This window comes from Protopterus annectens, chromosome 6.part0 (genome assembly GCF_019279795.1).
Source record: "Protopterus annectens isolate FY-2018-M chromosome 6.part0, PAN1.0, whole genome shotgun sequence".
Lineage (NCBI taxonomy): Eukaryota > Metazoa > Chordata > Ceratodontiformes > Protopteridae > Protopterus > Protopterus annectens.
The window spans coordinates 309,329,554-309,348,386 of NC_056737.1; the positions used below are offsets into that span (position 1 = coordinate 309,329,554).

Genomic DNA, 18,833 nt, shown 5'->3' on the forward strand with positions numbered 1-18,833 from the left:
GCAAAGGGTTTCAGAAAAAGAAGACAGGAACCCCCAAAACAAAGAACAGTTAAGTTAGAATGAGTGTTTAAGGGACTGTCTCTCCCCCATCCTGGCAGTTTCTTACTGCCTTCCAGAAAGGGTGCATCTCTATTTCTGTCTCTGGCAGCAGATAGTTTCAGACAAATGAGTTGTGAAGGTTATTCATCAAGGTTACAGATGGCAATGGGTGGAAATTCCTCCCTTTCAGGGAGCAGTTCCTTATTCCCCAGACCAGACTACATTATTTCTCCCCTGTCCTCTATATGGTGTCTCAGGGAGTAATAGAGCCAGTTCCTCCTTCTCAGTTTGAAAAAGGTTTTTATTCAGGGATGTTTTTGATGCCAACAAAAGAAAATAATGAGGAGAGACCATTTCTGGATTTTTCTTTCTTAAACCAATTTATAATAGTGGCCAAGTTCAAAGTGCTATCACTACCCAACTTGATTCCCCTTCATTTAACTTTTCTAGTTACACTAGATTTGAAAGATGCTTGTCACATCCCAATTCATCCAGACTTCTTAAGGTTCTGTGTGTCTGGATACCATTATCAGTTTTGTGCCTTACCTTTGTAGACTATCCTGAATATCAAGTGCATTCAGTGTCCAGCTCCAGATGTTCTTCGTGTTTCACTGTTGCAGTCATCACATTTGGGTTATCCCTGCTAGGGTAGCCGTCAGTTGGCCCGAATACCAGAGGCTTAGTATTTCTGCGTCGGTTGCCGTCACTCTAGGAGTGAAGTCAGGTTGACAGTGTTATAAATTAAGGCAGCCAATGCCATTAAATCGATTTTTCTTGCTGAGCAGCCTGAAGAAGAAGCAGTTCACACGCCGGTCGGCCGCTACGTGAATTTTTCATTTCCGAAATTGAAGATGAAGTCTTCTAAAGCTAAGTACCCCATTGGGGCTCCTTTTTTCTTACTCTAACCGATGTAAAAAAAAAGTTAACAAGTGTCTCGCCTGTGGAAAGCAAATACCACACCGGGTTTTCATTCCTACTGCATCACTTGCTTAGGCCCAGACCATGACGTCCCCCGCTGCCGGTTTTGTGCTCTGTTCAATGCCAGTACTGTATGTCGTTGGGTCCTTATTGTAGCTAGATATTTTTGCTCTCAGTTCTTGAATTCCGATATGGCTTTGGTAAGCCATCCGACAGCAGATCTTCCGAAAAAACGTAAAAATAAAGACAGACACAGACGTCACAGGTCCAAAACTGCCGACGACACTTCTGTTAAGCTAGTTGTCAGATGTCCTTCATGGATGCATCTGCAGTCATAACAACTGGGTTGTCCTGTCGTCAGGCAGCCCTTCGGTCGGCCGGATTCCAAAGTCCGGGTCCGGCTTCGGCTGATGTCGCACTTCACCCGACGTCATCTCTGCTGGTCTTCGGGTATAAAGGCATCAGCCGACGCCATTTTCCTCAGTCTTTCTTGCCGCGTGGCGCCCGAAGCAGAAGCTGTTCGCAAGTGCCGGTCGGTCAGATCCAGAGATTACTACTTCCGAATACTACTTCGAAGACTTCTAAAAGCTAAGTACCCCGTTGGGGACTCTTTCTTGCCTCAGCCGATGTCAGAAAAAGTCAATAACTGTTTAACTTGTGGGAAACAAATACCTCATAAAGATTTCCACTCTTACTGTTTGCCTTTTTTAGGCCCAGACCACGACGTAGCAGCCTGTTCAGCCTGTGCCTCATTCAACCGACGAGCGCTTAGGCGTCGGTCGGAGTTTGCTGAACAGTTTTGGCTCAGATTTTGCGTACATTATGCCGTCGGATCCTCCGACTACCCAGATTGTTAAAAAGCAAAGAAAAGACCGACACTCGCGGTCCGCGGTTTCGGCCGAAACCATGGTTAAGCAAACCGCGAGTGTCTCGGTTTCGGCCGAAACTGAGAAAACTGATCAAAGCACAGCTGAATCAATGACTACTACTGAGGCTCCTGCTACCTTACTTGAATCGGCCTCAGAAATCTTACCTACAGTGGTTACTAGTGACTTATCAGACACCATCCCTTTGGATGTCTCTACCCCAGCACGTGGTGCTGCTTGGCCTCCTGCAGCCATGTCTATTAAGGCCTTTACCAGGGCTAAAGCAGCCAAATCTACTAAATCAGTGCCTGTTAAACCCCCCTCAACTAGGCCCACTTCTAGTTCACAAATGCTTACTCTGGCAGAAGATTTAATATCCTTAATTAGGGATCTCAATCTCACCCAGACAGGGCCTCAGCCCCAGAAAAGAGACCTAGAGCAGAGCCCCCCGAGCCTGTGTCCTCTGATGATTCCGCGGAGGACTCAGATATTACAGACCAGCCAGAGGCTCATTTCTCCAATTATGAAGACTCAGATGCTGAAGAATCCATTCCAGCTGCTTCTTCACCAGAAGAATTCTCCTTTGGGGAAACCTTACATGCCATGCGAGAACAATTCCAATGGCAGGAACAGGATTTCTCAGATTCCAGAAAGACTTAGGACTTTTCTGCACCTCCCACAACACAGGCCTTTAGCTATACCTCCTGTCCTCTCTGTTGTGGGCGATGCATTTAATGATGTCTGCACTGCACCAGATTCCTTACCTCCAGCCCCTGCCAAACCAGACAGATTTTACAGGGTTCCAGACACTCATCACCACTTATACAAGGCCCCACTTGCAGACCCCGAAACTATATCCCAGGGGCCTAAGGCAGTAGCCTCGACCACAGCAAAAAACCCTATTCCTTCTCAAAGGGAAGCCAGGTCTTTAGACAGATGGGGCAAAAAGGTTTACACCTCCGCTACTCTCTCAGCTAGAGCTTTAAATTGTCAGTTTCACATGATACAATACCAAGAGTTTATGCTTGATCAGTTAACTAAAAAGCTATCCTCTGATGACTCTATAGATAAGAAATATATATTAGAAATGGTAAATAACATACAACAGGTTAGTAACCATTCCTTAAAATGTGGCTATGATGCACTGGAGGCTTCATTTAGATCAGCCATGACTGGCACAGTGATAAGAAGACATGCATGGCTGAAGGAACAGGTCATGTTAAAGCTAAGTTATTAGATGCACCTATGGATAAAGCCAGTTTGTTTGGTACACCTGCCCAGCAGGTAATGAAGAAAATGGAAGAAAAGGCAAAATCTGTACAAACGGTTAAAGATTTCTTGCAGGTTCAACCCCCAAGGTTTAGCAGGAACTGGCCTGCCAAAAATTGGTCCTTTCCTGACTCCACAAGATCCCAAAGGGGCAGGAATAGACGTCCCAGAGGCAGAAATCAATCCAGAGGGGGTGCCTACAGAGGATGACAGTGGCAAGGTAATAACAGAGGCACAGACACAGCCACTGCCACTACAACAGCACAGTGACTTGATTCTAACTCCGCCTACCAGGGAACAAATAGCAGCACCATTAGGCGGAAAATTAACCTTATTTTCGAAGAACTGGCACTATATCACAAAAGACAAGTGGATTCTGCAAACTATAGACCAAGGATACCGGTTCCACTTCCACACTTTACCAGTCAAAAGAGGAATGCCAAACCTGCCTCCAAATCAAAAAACAGAAGCTCTGCAGCAGATAATGCAACTAACAAAGATGAGAGCTGTGGAAAGAGTGCCAATAACAGAACAAGGCAAAGGATTCTACTCCAGACTATTCCTAGTTCCAAGAAAGGAAAAAGCTGGAGACCTATTCTCGACCTGTCCATCTTAAATACATACATCATTGTCCCAAAATTCAAAATGCTGACCCTCCAGCAACTTCTTCCCATGCTGGGCAAGGAGTGCTGGCTGGTAACTCTAGATCTCAAGGAGGCATACCTGCACGTCCCCATACGACCAATTTGCAGAAGATACCTCAGATTTCTTGCAGGATCAGAGCACTATCAATTCTCAGCATTGCCCTTTGGCTTATCTACTGCCCAGAGTATTCACAAAATGCCTGGCATCAGTAATCGCCCACTGCAGACTACAGGGAATCCAAATTTATCCATACCTGGACGACTGCCTGCTACAGGGCGACAACAAAAGCAAGCTGACAACAGATTTACAAAGGGTCATTTACTTGCTACAAGCACTGGGATACACAGTCAATTTGCAAAAGTCAAGGCTGATACCATCCCAAACAAGGACATTCTTGGGTGCGGAATTGGACACAGTAAAACAAATGGCATTCCTAACTGCAGAAAAACAAAAAGAACTCCCTCTTTACTTCTTGGCACTAACAAAACAGAACAAGCTAACAGCAAGAAAAGTTCTACAGGCCTTGGGCTTCATGGCATCCTGCATAATCTTGGTTCCACATGCCAGACTACATATGAGAAAACTACAGTGGTACCTAAAGAATTTATGGTCCCAACACAGGCACAGCCTAGAAGCAGAAATTCCTCTAATCCCATGCCTAAAACAGGAGTTCCTATGGTGGGCTCAAGCATGCCAGTCAAATCCAGGCCTACCCTTTCACAACTATCAAGCAAGCCAAACCATCACAACAGACGCCTCAGACCTAGGATGGGGGGCTCACATGCTGGACAAATGCGTACAAGGATTGTGGACACAGGACCAGCTCCATCTGCACATCAACCTAAAGAAATGCTGGCAGTAAAACTGGCAATCCAAAAATTCAGACCATTCCTCAAAGCAGGACATTTGATGATAAGGACAGACAACACCACAGTCATGTGGTACATCAACAAACAGGGAGGCACTCATTCATACCCCCTATGCAGAATGACTTTGGACCTTTGGAACCTGGCACTCAGCTACAACATCCAGTTACAGGCAATATTCGTACCAGGAAAGGAGAATACTCTAGCAGACATGTTAAGCAGAACCACCTCGGATGCTCACGAATGGATGCTACACCCGGACATCTTCAAGGCCATCTCAAAGAAATGGGGAATGCCACAGATAGATCTATTCGCTTCCCCTCTCAATCACCAGCTCAAAAAATTCTGCACAAGGACATTCCACCCACTTGCATGGAAAGTGGACTCGCTCTCCTTCAGCTGGAAAGGTCTGACAGCATATGCATTCCCACCTCTTCCCTTGATACACAAGGTATTACTAAAAATCAAGGAGGAACGTCCAAGGATAACCCTGATAGCTCCAAACTGGCCAAGACAACACTGGTACCCATTGCTGAGGAGCATGTCTCGGGACAAAATGTGGTCGATACCCCTGATGCCTTTGATTTTAACTCAGAACAACTACAGCATCATGCATCCAAACCTAAAAACGTTGCAACTGACTGCATGGAACATCACATAGCAGCAACTAATCCAGAGCTTTCCCAAAGGGTTAAAGACATTATCCTTGAAGCCCGCAGACCTTCAACAAGAAGGAACTATGCAGGAAAATGGAAAAGGTTTGTCATTTGGAGTGCTGAAAGAGGAAAAGATGTGTTGAATATAGACATTGCTAACATTCTGGAGTATTTGGCAGAGCTTCTACATACAGGCCTGTCCTATTCCTCCATCAAGATACATGCATCAGCTATTTCAGCAGAATACAGCTTTGATCCACCTGTCTTTTCACATCCTTTACTCAGGCAGTTCCTCAGAGGGATCAAGAATGTAAAACCTCCTAGGAAACCACCATTGCCAGCTTGGGATTTGAACTTTGTGCTGGAAAAGTTGACACTCGCACCTTTTGAACCAGCAGCAACAGCAGACCTGCAGCATCTATCGTGGAAAACTGCTTTCCTACTGGCAATAACATCAGCAAGAAGGGTTTCTGAACTTCAGGCCCTAATGGCAGTACAACCCTTCCTAATCTTCCACCAAGGTAGAGTGTCCATGAGGACTAATCCTACATTTATGCCTAAGGTGGTATCCAGAGTGTCTTTAAACCAGGCAATCCACCTACCTGCCTTCTTCCCAAACCCACAAAACAGAGGGGAAAGAATGCTGCATACCTTGGATGTACATAGACAGCTACGCTACTACCTGGACAGAACAAAAAGTAACAGAAAAACTGACCAGCTGTTTGTAGCCTATGCCACAGGAAGGGAAGGAAAAGCGATTTCCAAACAGACAATCTCCAAATGGATAGGAAATTGCATACGATTCTGTTACTCCTTTCATGGAAAACCAATTCCACAGAACATAAGGCCTCATTCTACAAGGGCAACAACCACTACCACAGCCTTCTTACGAGGAGTGGCAACCAAGGACATTATTGAGGCTACTTGGACCTCCGTGCATACATTTGCCAAGCATTATAATTTACCTCTGTATTCCAGATCCCGAGCAGGGTTTGCCACTGCTGTACTGCAAGGGATCCTAACCACACCATAATCTATTCTTCCTCCTCCCTAGTTGGCTATGGTATTCTACCCAGTTGTTATGACTGCAGATGCATCCATGAAGGACATAGTACAGTTTTGTACCTACCATAAATGTAGATGTCGAACTGGATAGCATCTGCAGTCAGATTACCCTCCCTCCTTCCCCTCTGTGGTACTCCTAGGGTATTTACCCTCCTAATAGCTAGCTGGCGGGGGGGAGTCTCTTATGGTGTATTTGTTTGTATATATGTACATACATGCTTATTTTTTGTGTTTGCCTTCTATCTTTTTGGAAACATTGGCATTTACCCAAAATTTAGCCTTCCAAGGGGGCAACTGGCATCTGGGGCAAGAAACACTGAGGAAAATGGCGTCGGCTGATGCCTTTATACCCGAAGACCAGCAGAGATGACGTCGGGTGAAGTGCGACATCAGCCGAAGCCGGACCCGGACTTTGGAATCCGGCCGACCGAAGGGCTGCCTGACGACAGGACAACCCAGTTGTTATGACTGCAGATGCTATCCAGTTCGGACATCTACATTTATGGTAGGTACAAAACTGTACTTTCTCCAGTCCTTAGTGAGGTGCTTTCGCAGCCCCTGATGCCTGCTTCTGTGGATTCGCAGGCTGCTATCGAGACCCTTTCAGAGTCCAGTATGCTGCGAGATTCTTCATAGACTAAGGATCCTGCGGATATCTCTACCTTAGATTTGTCCGGAGCCGCTGAGCAGGCACTGGCTTCTGAGGAAGTACTTTGCAGTATCGATTCTTGACAGAGACCGGCGACTTCTTTCACGTCTACCATGTTTCGAAGGCCCAGGATATGAACCACACCCAAGAAACAGACGACCCAATCTCAGGCACCTGCTTCCTTGCCTCAGATGCTTAAAATGGCGGAATACCTTATAATACTTATCAGGGGAAGCCAGGCTACCCCTTCCAAAAGAAAGAGACTTGTCCCCAGTAGTTTTATCTGAACAGGAATCTGATGACTCTGATGCATCTGATTATGAAGATATGCAACCCCTCCCAGCTTATGAGGATTCTGATGCAGAGGAATCCATCCCTTCAGCCTCTCCACCAGAGGGCTTTTCTTTTGGGGAAACCCTACATACCTTAAGGGAACATTTCCAATGGGAATGTCAGGACTATCCTCATTCAAAAAAAGAGACTCTGAGAATTCCTAGAGCTTCACAACACAGACCTCTGGCCATTTCTCCTGTCCTAGATGTTGTGGATGATATTTGTATGGAATCCAGTTTGACTCCTGACACCCTCCCTCCTGCTCTCAAGAAACCAGACAGGTACTATGGAGTCCCTGACTCTCACAGATTTCTATGCAAAAATCCTACTGCTGACCCCGAGGTTATCTCTCAGGGACCTAAAGGAATTAAAGCAACTTCTGCTAAGAATCCAACCCCCTCAGATAGGGATTCCCGAGCATTAGACAAATGGGATAAAAAAAGTATACACCTCTGCTACTCTTGCTATTCGAGCACTACATTGTCAGTTCCATATGCTGAAATATCAGCAACATACCATGGAACTCCTCAAACAAAAAATATCTTCCTTTCCTGCTTGTATAGAAAATAGAGTTACAAGAGTTAATGCATTCTACTAGTCAAGTAACTAAGCACACCTTACAATGTGGATGTTCTTCGTGTTTCACTGTTGCAGTCATTACACTTGGGTTATCCTGCTGGCAGGCTACACTCAGTCGGCCTGAATTCCAAAGTCTAGGTCCGGCGTCGGTTGCTGTCGCCTCTTCCCTGACGTCAGTGCGCCAGGGGTATGAAAGATGCAGCCGACACCATTTTCTTTAGTCTTCCTTGCCGCGCGGTGCCTGAAGCAGAAGCAGTTCGCAAGTGCTGGTAGGCCGACTCCTGAGATTTTCGTGTTCGAATTTCAGATCCAAAGTCTTCATTAAAAGCTAAGTACCCCGTTGGGTAAAACTTTTTTCTTGCTCCAGACCGATGTCAGAAAAAATTAATAATTGTATTTCTTGTGGGAAGCAAATACCTCATAAGGATTTTTATTCTTACTGTATTCCTTGCCTAGGCCCTGACCACGACGTTGCTTGTTGTCGGTTTTGTGCTAGATTTAACCAGCGCACTATAAAGCGCTGGTACGATTTTGCATTTCGCTATTTTGGCAGAAGATTTAATTACACGATGCCGTCGGATAGCCAACCGACTACCGCAATTCACAAGAAACGCAAAGAAAAAGAAAAGGACAGGCATCCAAGGTCTAAAACCGATGGCGAGGCTTTTTCTAAGCCAGTTGCCAGTTCGCCAGCTCTCAGTGAGGTGTTTTCGCAGCCCCTGACACCCAATACTTTGGACCCGCAGGCTGCTATAGACTCCCACGTGGAGTCGCCTAGGCCGCTGGAAGCTCAAGGTATTGGACCTTCGGAAACTACTCCCTCAGATGGGTCAATTGTACATTAAAGCGACTCCAGCTACAAAGGCAAAGACTAAAGCATCTTTAAAGACAAACAAACAAGTACGACAGCCTCATGGTCAGGCTTCCATGCCCAAAAAAGAGATGCTCAAAATGGCCAAAGACCTAATTACTTTGATCAGGCATTCCCATCCCCCTCCTGATAAGAGGCCTAGGCAAGAGACAGAATATGAATCTTCAGATCAGGTTTCCATTTCTTCAGATTCCTCTTCTGATCAGGAATACTCTCTTCCTCCCTATGAAGAGTCTGATGCTGAAGAATCTATCCCTTCAGCCTCTCCTCCTGAGGATTACTCCTTTGGGGAAACCTTGCATACCATGAGGGAACATTTCCACTGGGAGAGCCGAGATTATTCTGAATCTAAGAAAAGGCTCAGGGACTTTCTTTTACTCCCACAACACAGGCCCCTAGCTATTCCACCTGTTAGACATTGTAGATGTATTTTCAGGGTCCAGTCTGACCCCTGACTCCTTACCTCCAGCTCCTGTTAAGCCAGATGGGTACTACAGGGTGCCTCACTCTCATAAATTCCTTTTCAAAAACCCTGCTGCTGACCCAGAAACGATTTCTTAGGATCCCAAAGGGTTCAAGGCATCCACTGCAAAAAACCCTACCCCCTCCTACAGGGATTCTAAGGCATTAGACAGATGGGGAAATAAGATTTGCACCTCTGCTACCTTGGCTATAAGGGCTTTAAATTGTCAGTTTCATATGCTCAAATATCAGCAATATATTATGTCACTGCTTAAACAGAAAATGTTGATCAATTCTGAAGGTGCAGAAAACAAAGAAATGCAGGATTTATTGCATGCAGCTGAGCAAGTTGGAAAGCATACTTTGCGATGTGGTTTTGATTCTTTGGAGGCCTCCTGCAGGGCCGCTGTCACAGGTTCTGTCATTAGGAGGCATGCTTGGTTAAAGGAACAAAATTTACCAGATCATGTTAAAGCAAAATTATTAGATGCTGCATTACAGTATGATATTTGTTTGGTGTTAAAGCAGAAGAGGTGTTAAAGAAAATGGAGGACAAAGCTAAATCTATGCAAATTGTCAAGGATTTCTTACAGGTACAGCCTCCAAGATTTAGCAGACACTGGCCTACAAAGAATTGGTCCTTTCCATTGTCAGACAGACCACAAAGGGGCAGATACAGACGTTCAAGAGGCAGATCCTAGCCCCAAAGTTCATACAAGTCTAAACAATGGGGTGCTTTTACCTCCAAAAGTGGAGAAGGCAAATCACAGCCTTACAGGAAACAGTCCCAATGACTTCCCCCTGCTTGTGCCAAGCACTTATCTTCTGGCAGCACCTTTAGGGGGAAAACTAGCACTTTTTTCTCAAAAGTGGCACATAATAACCCAGGACAAATGGGTCTTAGACATAGTGTCACAGAGCTACAAGTTTCACTTTCATACCCTGCCAAGGGCAAACGGTTGGCCAGGCCTACCAAAAAAAACAATGGGCAGAGGCACAAAAACAAGTCTCATCCCTCATGGACATGAGGGCCATTCAACAAGTACCAGAACAAGAGCAGGGATAAGGATTTTATTCAAGACTGTTCTTGGTACCCAGAAAGGACAAAGCCTAGAGACCAATACTGGACTAATCTATTCTAAACACATATCTGGATATACCAAAATTCAAAATGTTGACCTTACAGCAGCTTCTGCCCATGCTGGGCAAGAAGGCTTGGCTTGTGACTTTAGACCTAAAAGAGGCATACCTGCATGTCCCAATCAAACAAACATGCAGAAGATACCTCGGATTCAAAGCTGGTTCAATGCACTTCCAATTCTCTGCACTGCCCTTTGGCTTATCTACTGCACCCAGGGTCTTCACAAAGTGCCTGGCACCAGTAATTGCATTCTGCAGACAAAGAGGAATACAAATATATCTTTACTTGGACAACTGCCTCATACAAGCAGATAACAAGGACATTCTACTACAGCATCTGGCGTTTGTAAAGAGATTACTATTATGCCTAGGGTACACAGTCAACAAACAGAAATCAAAACGAATACCCTCTCAAGAGATAATATTCCTGGGGCAAGCTTAAATACAACTGCCCAGATGGCTTAACTCACGCCAGACAAAGACAACTGACTACCTATTTCAAACTGTTGGCAACAAAGGCCTAGTTATCTGCAAGAAAAATACTGCTGGCTTTGGGCTTCATGGCATCCTGCATTCTACTAATTCCATATGCAATACTGCATATGAGGAAACTTCAGTGGTACCTAAAAAGTGTTTGGACTCAGCACTGCCACAGCCTGGAAACAAAAATTATTCTCATTCCCTGCCTGCAACAGGAGTTTCTATGGTGGGCGAAGGCCTGTCACCAGAACAAGGGACAGCCATTCACCTTACCCCCAGCCAGCAGACATTGACAATGGATGCATCAAATTATGCCTAGGGGGCTCACATGGCAGAAAGATGTATTCAAGGCACATGGTCCGCCAACCAAATGCATCTACATGTCAATCAAAAAGAGATGCTAACTGTTCAGAATGCCCTGACAGCCCTCAAGGACCTACTTCATCCGGGACAACTGATAAAGACAGACAATACCATGGTCATGTGGTCTATAAACAAGCAGGGAGGCACTCATTCTTACCTCATCTGCAGACTAGCCATGACTTTGTGGGGCACAGTATTGACTTATCAAGTACATCTGCAGGCACAATTCCTGCCAGGAAAGAAAAATACTCTGGTAGACGAACTAATCAGAAACCTCATGGATCCCCACGAGTGGAAATTGGATCCACAGGTCTTCAACATGATAACAAGGAAATTGGGATGCCCGGACATAGACCTATTTGCCTCTCCTCACAACTGCCAACTAAAGAGATTCTGCACAAGGTCTTATCACAGACAAGCATGGAAAGTAGATGCCCTGTCTTTCAGCTGGAAAAACTTAACAGTATATGCCTTTCCTCCACTGCCTCTACTCCCCAAGGTACTCCTAAAGTTCAGACAGGAAAAGCCAAAAATGATACTGATTGCCCCAGACTGGTATCCAATTCTAAGGAACTTGTCTCAGTGCCCAGCCTGGACTTTACCTCAAATACCTCACCTACTGTCTCAACAAAACAATCAGATCCTGCACAGCCAACTCAACACCTTAAATCTGGCAGCATGGCGGGTAATGTAGTCATACAAAACACACCTCTCATTAAAGCGGTGATGGGTGTCATTTTGGAGGCCAGGAGGCCTAGTACTAGAAAATCTTATGCTGGAAAATGGAAGAGATTCTGTGCCTGGAACCAGGCACAAGGAATTGACACAGCAGTACCAAATATTTCTCAGATTTTGCAATACTTAACTGAGATGCTGGACAAAGGCCTATCGTTTTCATCAATTAAAATTCATGCCTCTGCCATTTCGGCTCATTACAATACAGAGCCACCAATCTTTTCTCATCCTTTAAGGCAATACCTCAGAGGAGCCAAAAACTTAAGGCCTCCAAGGAGATCAGCAATACCTGCATGATGGGACCTCAATTATGTTTTGGAAAAACTCACTCTGCCCCCTTTTGAGCCAGCCGCTACAGCTGATATAAAGTTTTTATCTTGGAAAACAGCTCTGCTCCTAGCAATAACCTCTGCAAGATGAGTCTCAGAGCTACAGGCACTCATGGCTGTGGAACCTTTTATAATTTTTTATCCAGACAGGGTTTCTCTGAGGACAAACCCGACATTTATGCCTAAGGTAGTGTCTAGTGTGGCCCTTAACCAAACTATTCATTTGCCTACTTTTTTATCCAAACCCACAGAATAATTGGGAGAGTATTCTACATTCTTTGGACATACACAGACAGCTACGCTTCTACTTGAACAGAACCAAAGCTTTCAGAAAGACTGAGCAACTACTAGTGGCATATGCTACAGGATCACAAGGAAAGGCCATCTCAAAGCAGACTATTTCAAAGTGGATAGGCCACTGCATTCATTTCTGCTATTCACAACATGGCAAGCAATTGCCTAAGGGCATTAGGCCACATTCAACCAGAGCAGCAGCCACTTCAGCAGCCTTCCTCAGGGGAGTACCAACCAAAGACATTTTAGAGGCTGCTACCTGGAGTTCAGTGCACACCTTTACAAAGCACTATCTTTTACCACTCTACCCTAAATCCAGGGCAGGCTTTGCCACTGCAGTTCTGCAGGGACTCCTAGCTGCTCCTAATGCTATTTAGCTCCAGCCTCCCAACCATAGCTTTGGGATTCAACCCAAGTGTAATGACTGCAGCAGTGAAACACGAAAAACATAGTACAGTTGTGTACACTTAATATAAATGTAGATATTAGAGTGTATTCACTGTTGCAGTCCAGGTTACCCACCCACCCACCACCCCCATCTGTTTTTGCTGGAAATTAGCTGCACTTCTCTAATCTATACAACCTATGTGGTGTATTTGCTTGTAGATGAAGGTGTAATATATTTTGGTGCATGCATGTTTTATTGGCATATTTTTAGCCTTCCCTTTTGGGGGCACCTGACATCTGGGGCAAGAAAAACTGAAGAAAATGGCGTCGGCTGCATCTTTTATACCCCTGGCGCACTGACGTCGGGGAAGAGGCAACAGCAACCGACACCAGACTTAGACTTTGGAATTCAGGCCGACTGAGGGTAGCCTGCCAGCAGGATAACCCAATTGTAATGACTGCAACAGTGAATACACTCGAACATCTACATTTATGGTAAGTGTTCCCAGCTGTACTTTTTGTGAATTATTAGAGTTGCTTACCTTCTTCAAAGCCTGCTAAGATGCTTTAGCAGTGTCTGTGGCAGCCATTGGAATGGCTTTGTAGGTCATAGGACTGTGTATACCTTATGGGGATAATGCCATTTGCCCACTTACTGCATTAATCTGGTTGTTTCCTGTAGGCAGTAAAATGTTATTGCATTGTAGTTGAATTTAAGTCTTAAGTGTTGTGGCAACTTAACTATATTGTACTGAGAAATTCTTGCATTTTTTTCCAGGCCATGGCAGAAGAATCTGGGGATCCAGAAAAAGCAGAAAAGATTCAGGATCAGCTGAATGAGCTAGAAGAACGAGCAGAGGCTCTAGACAGGCAACGTACAAAAAATATTTCTGCTATCAGGTATTTTGTTTTTGTTATGGAAGTAGGAACAAAATTTATAACATATTATTTCATATTAATTATATTTAAAAACTTTGAGAATGGTTGTTGGTATAATGTGCAGAGAATGCTCTCATCTGCAGTGTAGGAGGCCTGGGTTCATCTAGTTGCCCAGGGCAAGACTACAGATTTGAGAGACTGGTGGCCAGCTTCTGGCTGATAGTTGTGGGGTCTGATTCTGTGCCTATGATTGGGGCAGACAATAAATACAGAAGCTTGAATAGATATGCTTGTGCATTCTTTCTATGCTGACTTGAGGGATACGCGAGTAGTATATTAAAAGATAAAATTCCTAAGTGGAGCAGTGAGTTGTGTACATTAAATACAGTTGAATAGTTGTGACTATTGTATCGAATTAAGTTATATGCATCAGACCCTGTGGAAGCTGTTAACAGTTCTAGGCTTTTGCACAGGAAATCAGCACAAAAGGTAGTGTTGGCCATAGACTGCTTTCATTCAGCTGTAAGAGCTGAACTTTTTTGTGCAGATGGCACTCAATTCTTCTGTTTATTTTTTATTTTGCATTCCTAGAAGTCTGTATCTATTCTTGAGTCTGTTTAGTTGTAAGTTTAAAGAAGTATATTTTATTTTTGTTTATTGTGCTTTTGTTTACCAGGTTTGTCCAACTGAGTTTAGTCAACAAACCCTTTTCAGCACAGGTCTATAAGCTCCAACTGTTTAGACACATTTTAAACGGGGATTTATTACTGTGTATGAACAGGTATTAAGTAATATACTTTAATTAACAAATGTATGGGTAATTGTGTGATTACATTTTGTATGAAAATAGAGGCAACTATTACAGTATAAATGAGCCTTGGGCACTAGTAGATGTTGAACATTGAGCATTTGAAGATGTGCACTTATGGGTTTGTCAGATAGATAATGTGATTAGGGCTTTGACATTTGAAGAAATGGACGTGAGGGAAGGAAGTAAGTAAGACAGGAAATTTTTATGTTGTAGTTAAGAGGTGGGGTATGAAGCAAGTTCAGAATTTTATATATATGGCTATCCTAAGGTTTATATTGGAAGTATATAGGTGGAGTGAGCAGTGTCAAAAAACAATATCTATAGCTGGGAGATGCTATTAAAACTGTTCAGGTATTGGTGAAAACTGGTTGTGTGATACAGAATTCTGTATTAGGATAAATGGTTTGACGATATGGCAAGCTGATAACAGTGGTGTATGGTGCTGGTCATGTACAGGCACAGATACATAGGTTCATAGGAGATTACTAGGCTAACGGCTTAAGAACCCTTACAAGCCTAGCCAATGTAACCCAATTTTACCCATTATATGTCCCCCTAGGGTCAAGAGGCTGCCATAGGTTTGTGCCTATGCCTTGAGTATTTTACAGATTGCCCTTGTTCACAAGAAACATAGGTGGTCCCCCATTGTGAATTTGTGATTCCCCATCCATTGATCCAAACTGCATTTTTTTGAAGACTTCATTTTAATACACTTAGTTTTAACTCAGTGCTGTGAAGCTGTTTTTTCTCTTGATTTTTTTCAAGAAGGCCAGGGAAGGGCTCTGCTTAATGTGAATAGGAAGCCTGTTTCAAAGAAGGGGAAATCTCTGAGGTACATGTCTCTCCTGCATGTTTTGTTTGAGTCACTGACTAAGTTTAGATCCCTATTGGGTGACCCTTGTGCTGTTTATCTTGCAGATGTATAACAGCTCTATCAGGGCTGGATTTGTGAGTACCTTGTATGTCAGGCATAGGTCACCCTTAATAGTCGGTAGGAGACAGAGTAAAGGGATAGGGCTTTTAGTTTGTCTGCACAGGACATGTTTACACCCTTTATTTTTTTGTGAGGAACCACCGAGTTCGCTGCAGCTGTTAAGTGCCTAGTTAAGTACATGCCAAATGGAATATCGTATTCAGTGCTTGGAGGTTTCCTGTGTCACTGTTTATCATGTCCATGATTATTCTTTCCCTGGCTTACATATAAGACTAGTCAAACATATGGATCTATAATTTCCCCTGTCAGTTGGTGGGTCTCCCTTTGTGCAGGGAGATGTCTGCTGCTATCTCCACTGTTCTGGGACAAAGCTGGTCCAAAGGTTATGGTTAACTGTAGATCCTAATGGGCCTGATAGGTGCTATTTCAGGCTGTTTGAGACAGTTTGGTATATCACATGACTCCATTGAAGTCATGATCTGAAGCTGTTGGTGGGTTCCCGGATCCGGGATGGATCCGACTTGGCCGCATAGCCAGCATCTGATCCGAACTCAAAGCACCTCCCCTACCCATAATGCCACTGTCTCCTTCCTCCCTTTAAACCTCATTTGCCACGCTAAAGTCGGCATCGCAGTCTGTGCTCTCTGCTAAATTTGTTGGGTAGGTGACTTTAGTATATCCTTTAGCTCTATTTTTTCTAATATACTTTCGCACTTTTCTGTTTTTCTACCTCCCCTCACGCTTTCTGCGTTGGTTAAAATAAACAAACAAAAACCTTTCTCTTTCCTGTCTAACTGTGTGGTCTCTCTGTGAGTGAGTGTATTGGGCCATGGAAGTATGTCTGAAACCCCCAAACCAGGCTTGTGAAAATGCATAGAGTGTGGCCGGTTTACTATTGAAAATGCGAACGGCACTTGGGCGACAGTCGGATAGTCGAACGTATAAGGTCGTAAACAAGGATGTCGAAGACAAAATAATCAATCTAGGAACGGTTTTAACATGGGTCGAGGTAGGTGTTCAGTATTATTCCCTACTACAAACATCTTCCCTACCTCGACCCATGTTAAAACCGTTCCTAGATTGATTATTTTGTCTTCGACATCCTTGTTTACGACCTTATACGTTCGACTATCCGACTGTCGCCCAAGTGCCGTTCACAGTTTCAATAGTAAACCAGTGTGGCCACTAGCTCTCCACAATCTAATGGCCGCACACTGTCCATTGAATGTCTTTGGGCAGCCCATTTGGATACCTCCTGATGTTCATCGTGTTTCACTGTTGCAGTCTTTACAACTAGGTTATCCTGCTGGCAGGCTACCTCCAGTCGGCCTGAGTTGCAAAGTCTAGGTCCGGCATCGGTTGCTGTCACCTCCTCCCTGACGTCAGTGCGCCAGGGGTATAAAAGATGCAGCCGATGCCATTTTCTTCAGTCTTTCTTGCCGTGTGGTGCCCAAAGCAAAAGCAGTTCGCAAGTGCCAGTCGGCCGACTCCTGAGATTTTCAAATTCGAATTTCAGATCCGAAGTCTTATTTAAAGCTAAGTACCCTTTGGGGAAACTTTTTTCTTGCTCCAGACCGATGTCAGAAAAAGTTAATAATTGTATTTCTTGTGGGAAGCAAATAACTCATAAAGATTTTCATTCTTACTGTATTCCTTGCCTAGGCCCTGACCACGACATTGCTAGTTGTCGGTTTTGTGCTAGATTTAACCAATGCACTATTAAGCGTCGGTACGATTTTACATTTCATTATTTTGGCAGACGATTTAACTATATAATGCCGTCGGAGCAACCGACTACCGGAGTTTATAAAAAGCGCAAAGAAAAGGACAGTCACCCGAGGTCCAAAACCGACGACGAGGCTTCCACTTAGCCTGTCGCCGGTTCGAAGTGAAGTGCTTTTGCAGCCCCTGACGCCCACTACCTCAGAGCCACAGGCCGCTTCTGTCTCCCACATGGAGCCGACTAGGTCACTGGAAACTAAAAGGTCACTGGAAACTAAAGGTATTGGACACTCGGAAACTATTCCTTCAGATGGATCCGGAGCCGCTAAGCAGGCATCAGCTTCTGAGGGTGTTCTCAGGCCTACACAGTTGTATGTAAAACCATCTTCAGCTTCAAAGGCAAAGACTAAAGCAGCTCTAAAGACAAAGACACAAGTACAGCATTCTCCTGGACAGGCCTCCATGCCTAAAAAACAAATGCTTAAAATGGCCGAAGACCTAATTACTTTGATCAGGGGTTCCCATCCCCCTCCTGTTAAGAGGCCTAGGCAAGAGATAGAATATGCATCTCCAGATCAGGTTTCCATTTCCTCTGATTCCTCTTCTGACCAGGAATATTCTCTTCCTCCCTATGAGGATTCTGATGCTGAAGAATCTATTCCTTCAGCCTCTCCTCCTGAGGATTATTCTTTTGGGGAAACCCTGCATACTATGAGGGAGCATTTCCACTGGGAGAGCCAAGATTACTCAGAATCCAAGAAAAGGCTCAGAGACTTCATTTTATTACCTCAGCCAGGCCCCTTGCTATTCCTCCTGATGTCCTTCAAGGATGCATCTGCAGTCATAACATATGGGTTGTCCTGCCTCAGGCAGCCCTGCGGTCGGCCGGATTCCAAAGTCTGGGTCTGGCCTCGGCTGATGTCGCACTTTCCCTGACGTCAGAGCTTCTGGGGTATAAAGGCATCAGCCAACGCCATTTTCCTCAGTCTTTCTTGCCGCGCGGTGCCCGAAGCAGAAGCTGTTCGCAAGTGCCGGTCGGTCAGATCCAGAGATTTCAGCTACCGAAGACTTCTAAAAAAGTTAAGTACCCCGTTGGGGACTCTTTCTTGCCTCAGCCGATGTCAGACAAAGTAAATAATTGTTTAACTTGTGGGAAACAAATACCTCATAAGGATTTCCATTCTTACTGCCTTCCTTGCTTAGGCCCAGACCACGACGTATCAGCTTGTTTAGCCTGTGCCTCCTTCAATCGACGGACTCTTAGACGTCGGTCGGAGTTTGCAGAAGAGATTTTTGGATCCGCTTTTGCATATAAAATGCCGTCGGAGACTCCGACTACACATTTAGCCAAAAAACGCAAGGAAAAGGACCGACACTCGCGGCCCGCGGTTTCGGCTGAAACCACGGTTAGGCCTACCGTGAGTGTCTCGGTTTCGGCTGAAACAGAGTCCTCGATTCTTACTTCTGCCGAAATCATACCTCCGACAACCGAGACCAGAGAGGCCCCGGCTGAGTCGGCTACAGAAATCCCTACCGAAGAA

At 44.6% G+C, this 18,833-nt stretch overlaps 1 protein-coding gene across 1 annotated transcript in view; it reads left to right on the forward strand.

Moving 5' to 3' along the window:
* Positions 1-18,833, forward strand: part of RTF1 (RTF1 homolog, Paf1/RNA polymerase II complex component) — a 2,150,039-nt gene that overhangs the window by 1,118,981 nt on the left and 1,012,225 nt on the right. The window contains exon 13 of the mRNA XM_044074060.1: positions 13,725-13,846. Coding sequence (XP_043929995.1) covers positions 13,725-13,846 — 122 coding nt within the window. The remainder of the gene's footprint in view (positions 1-13,724; positions 13,847-18,833) is intronic.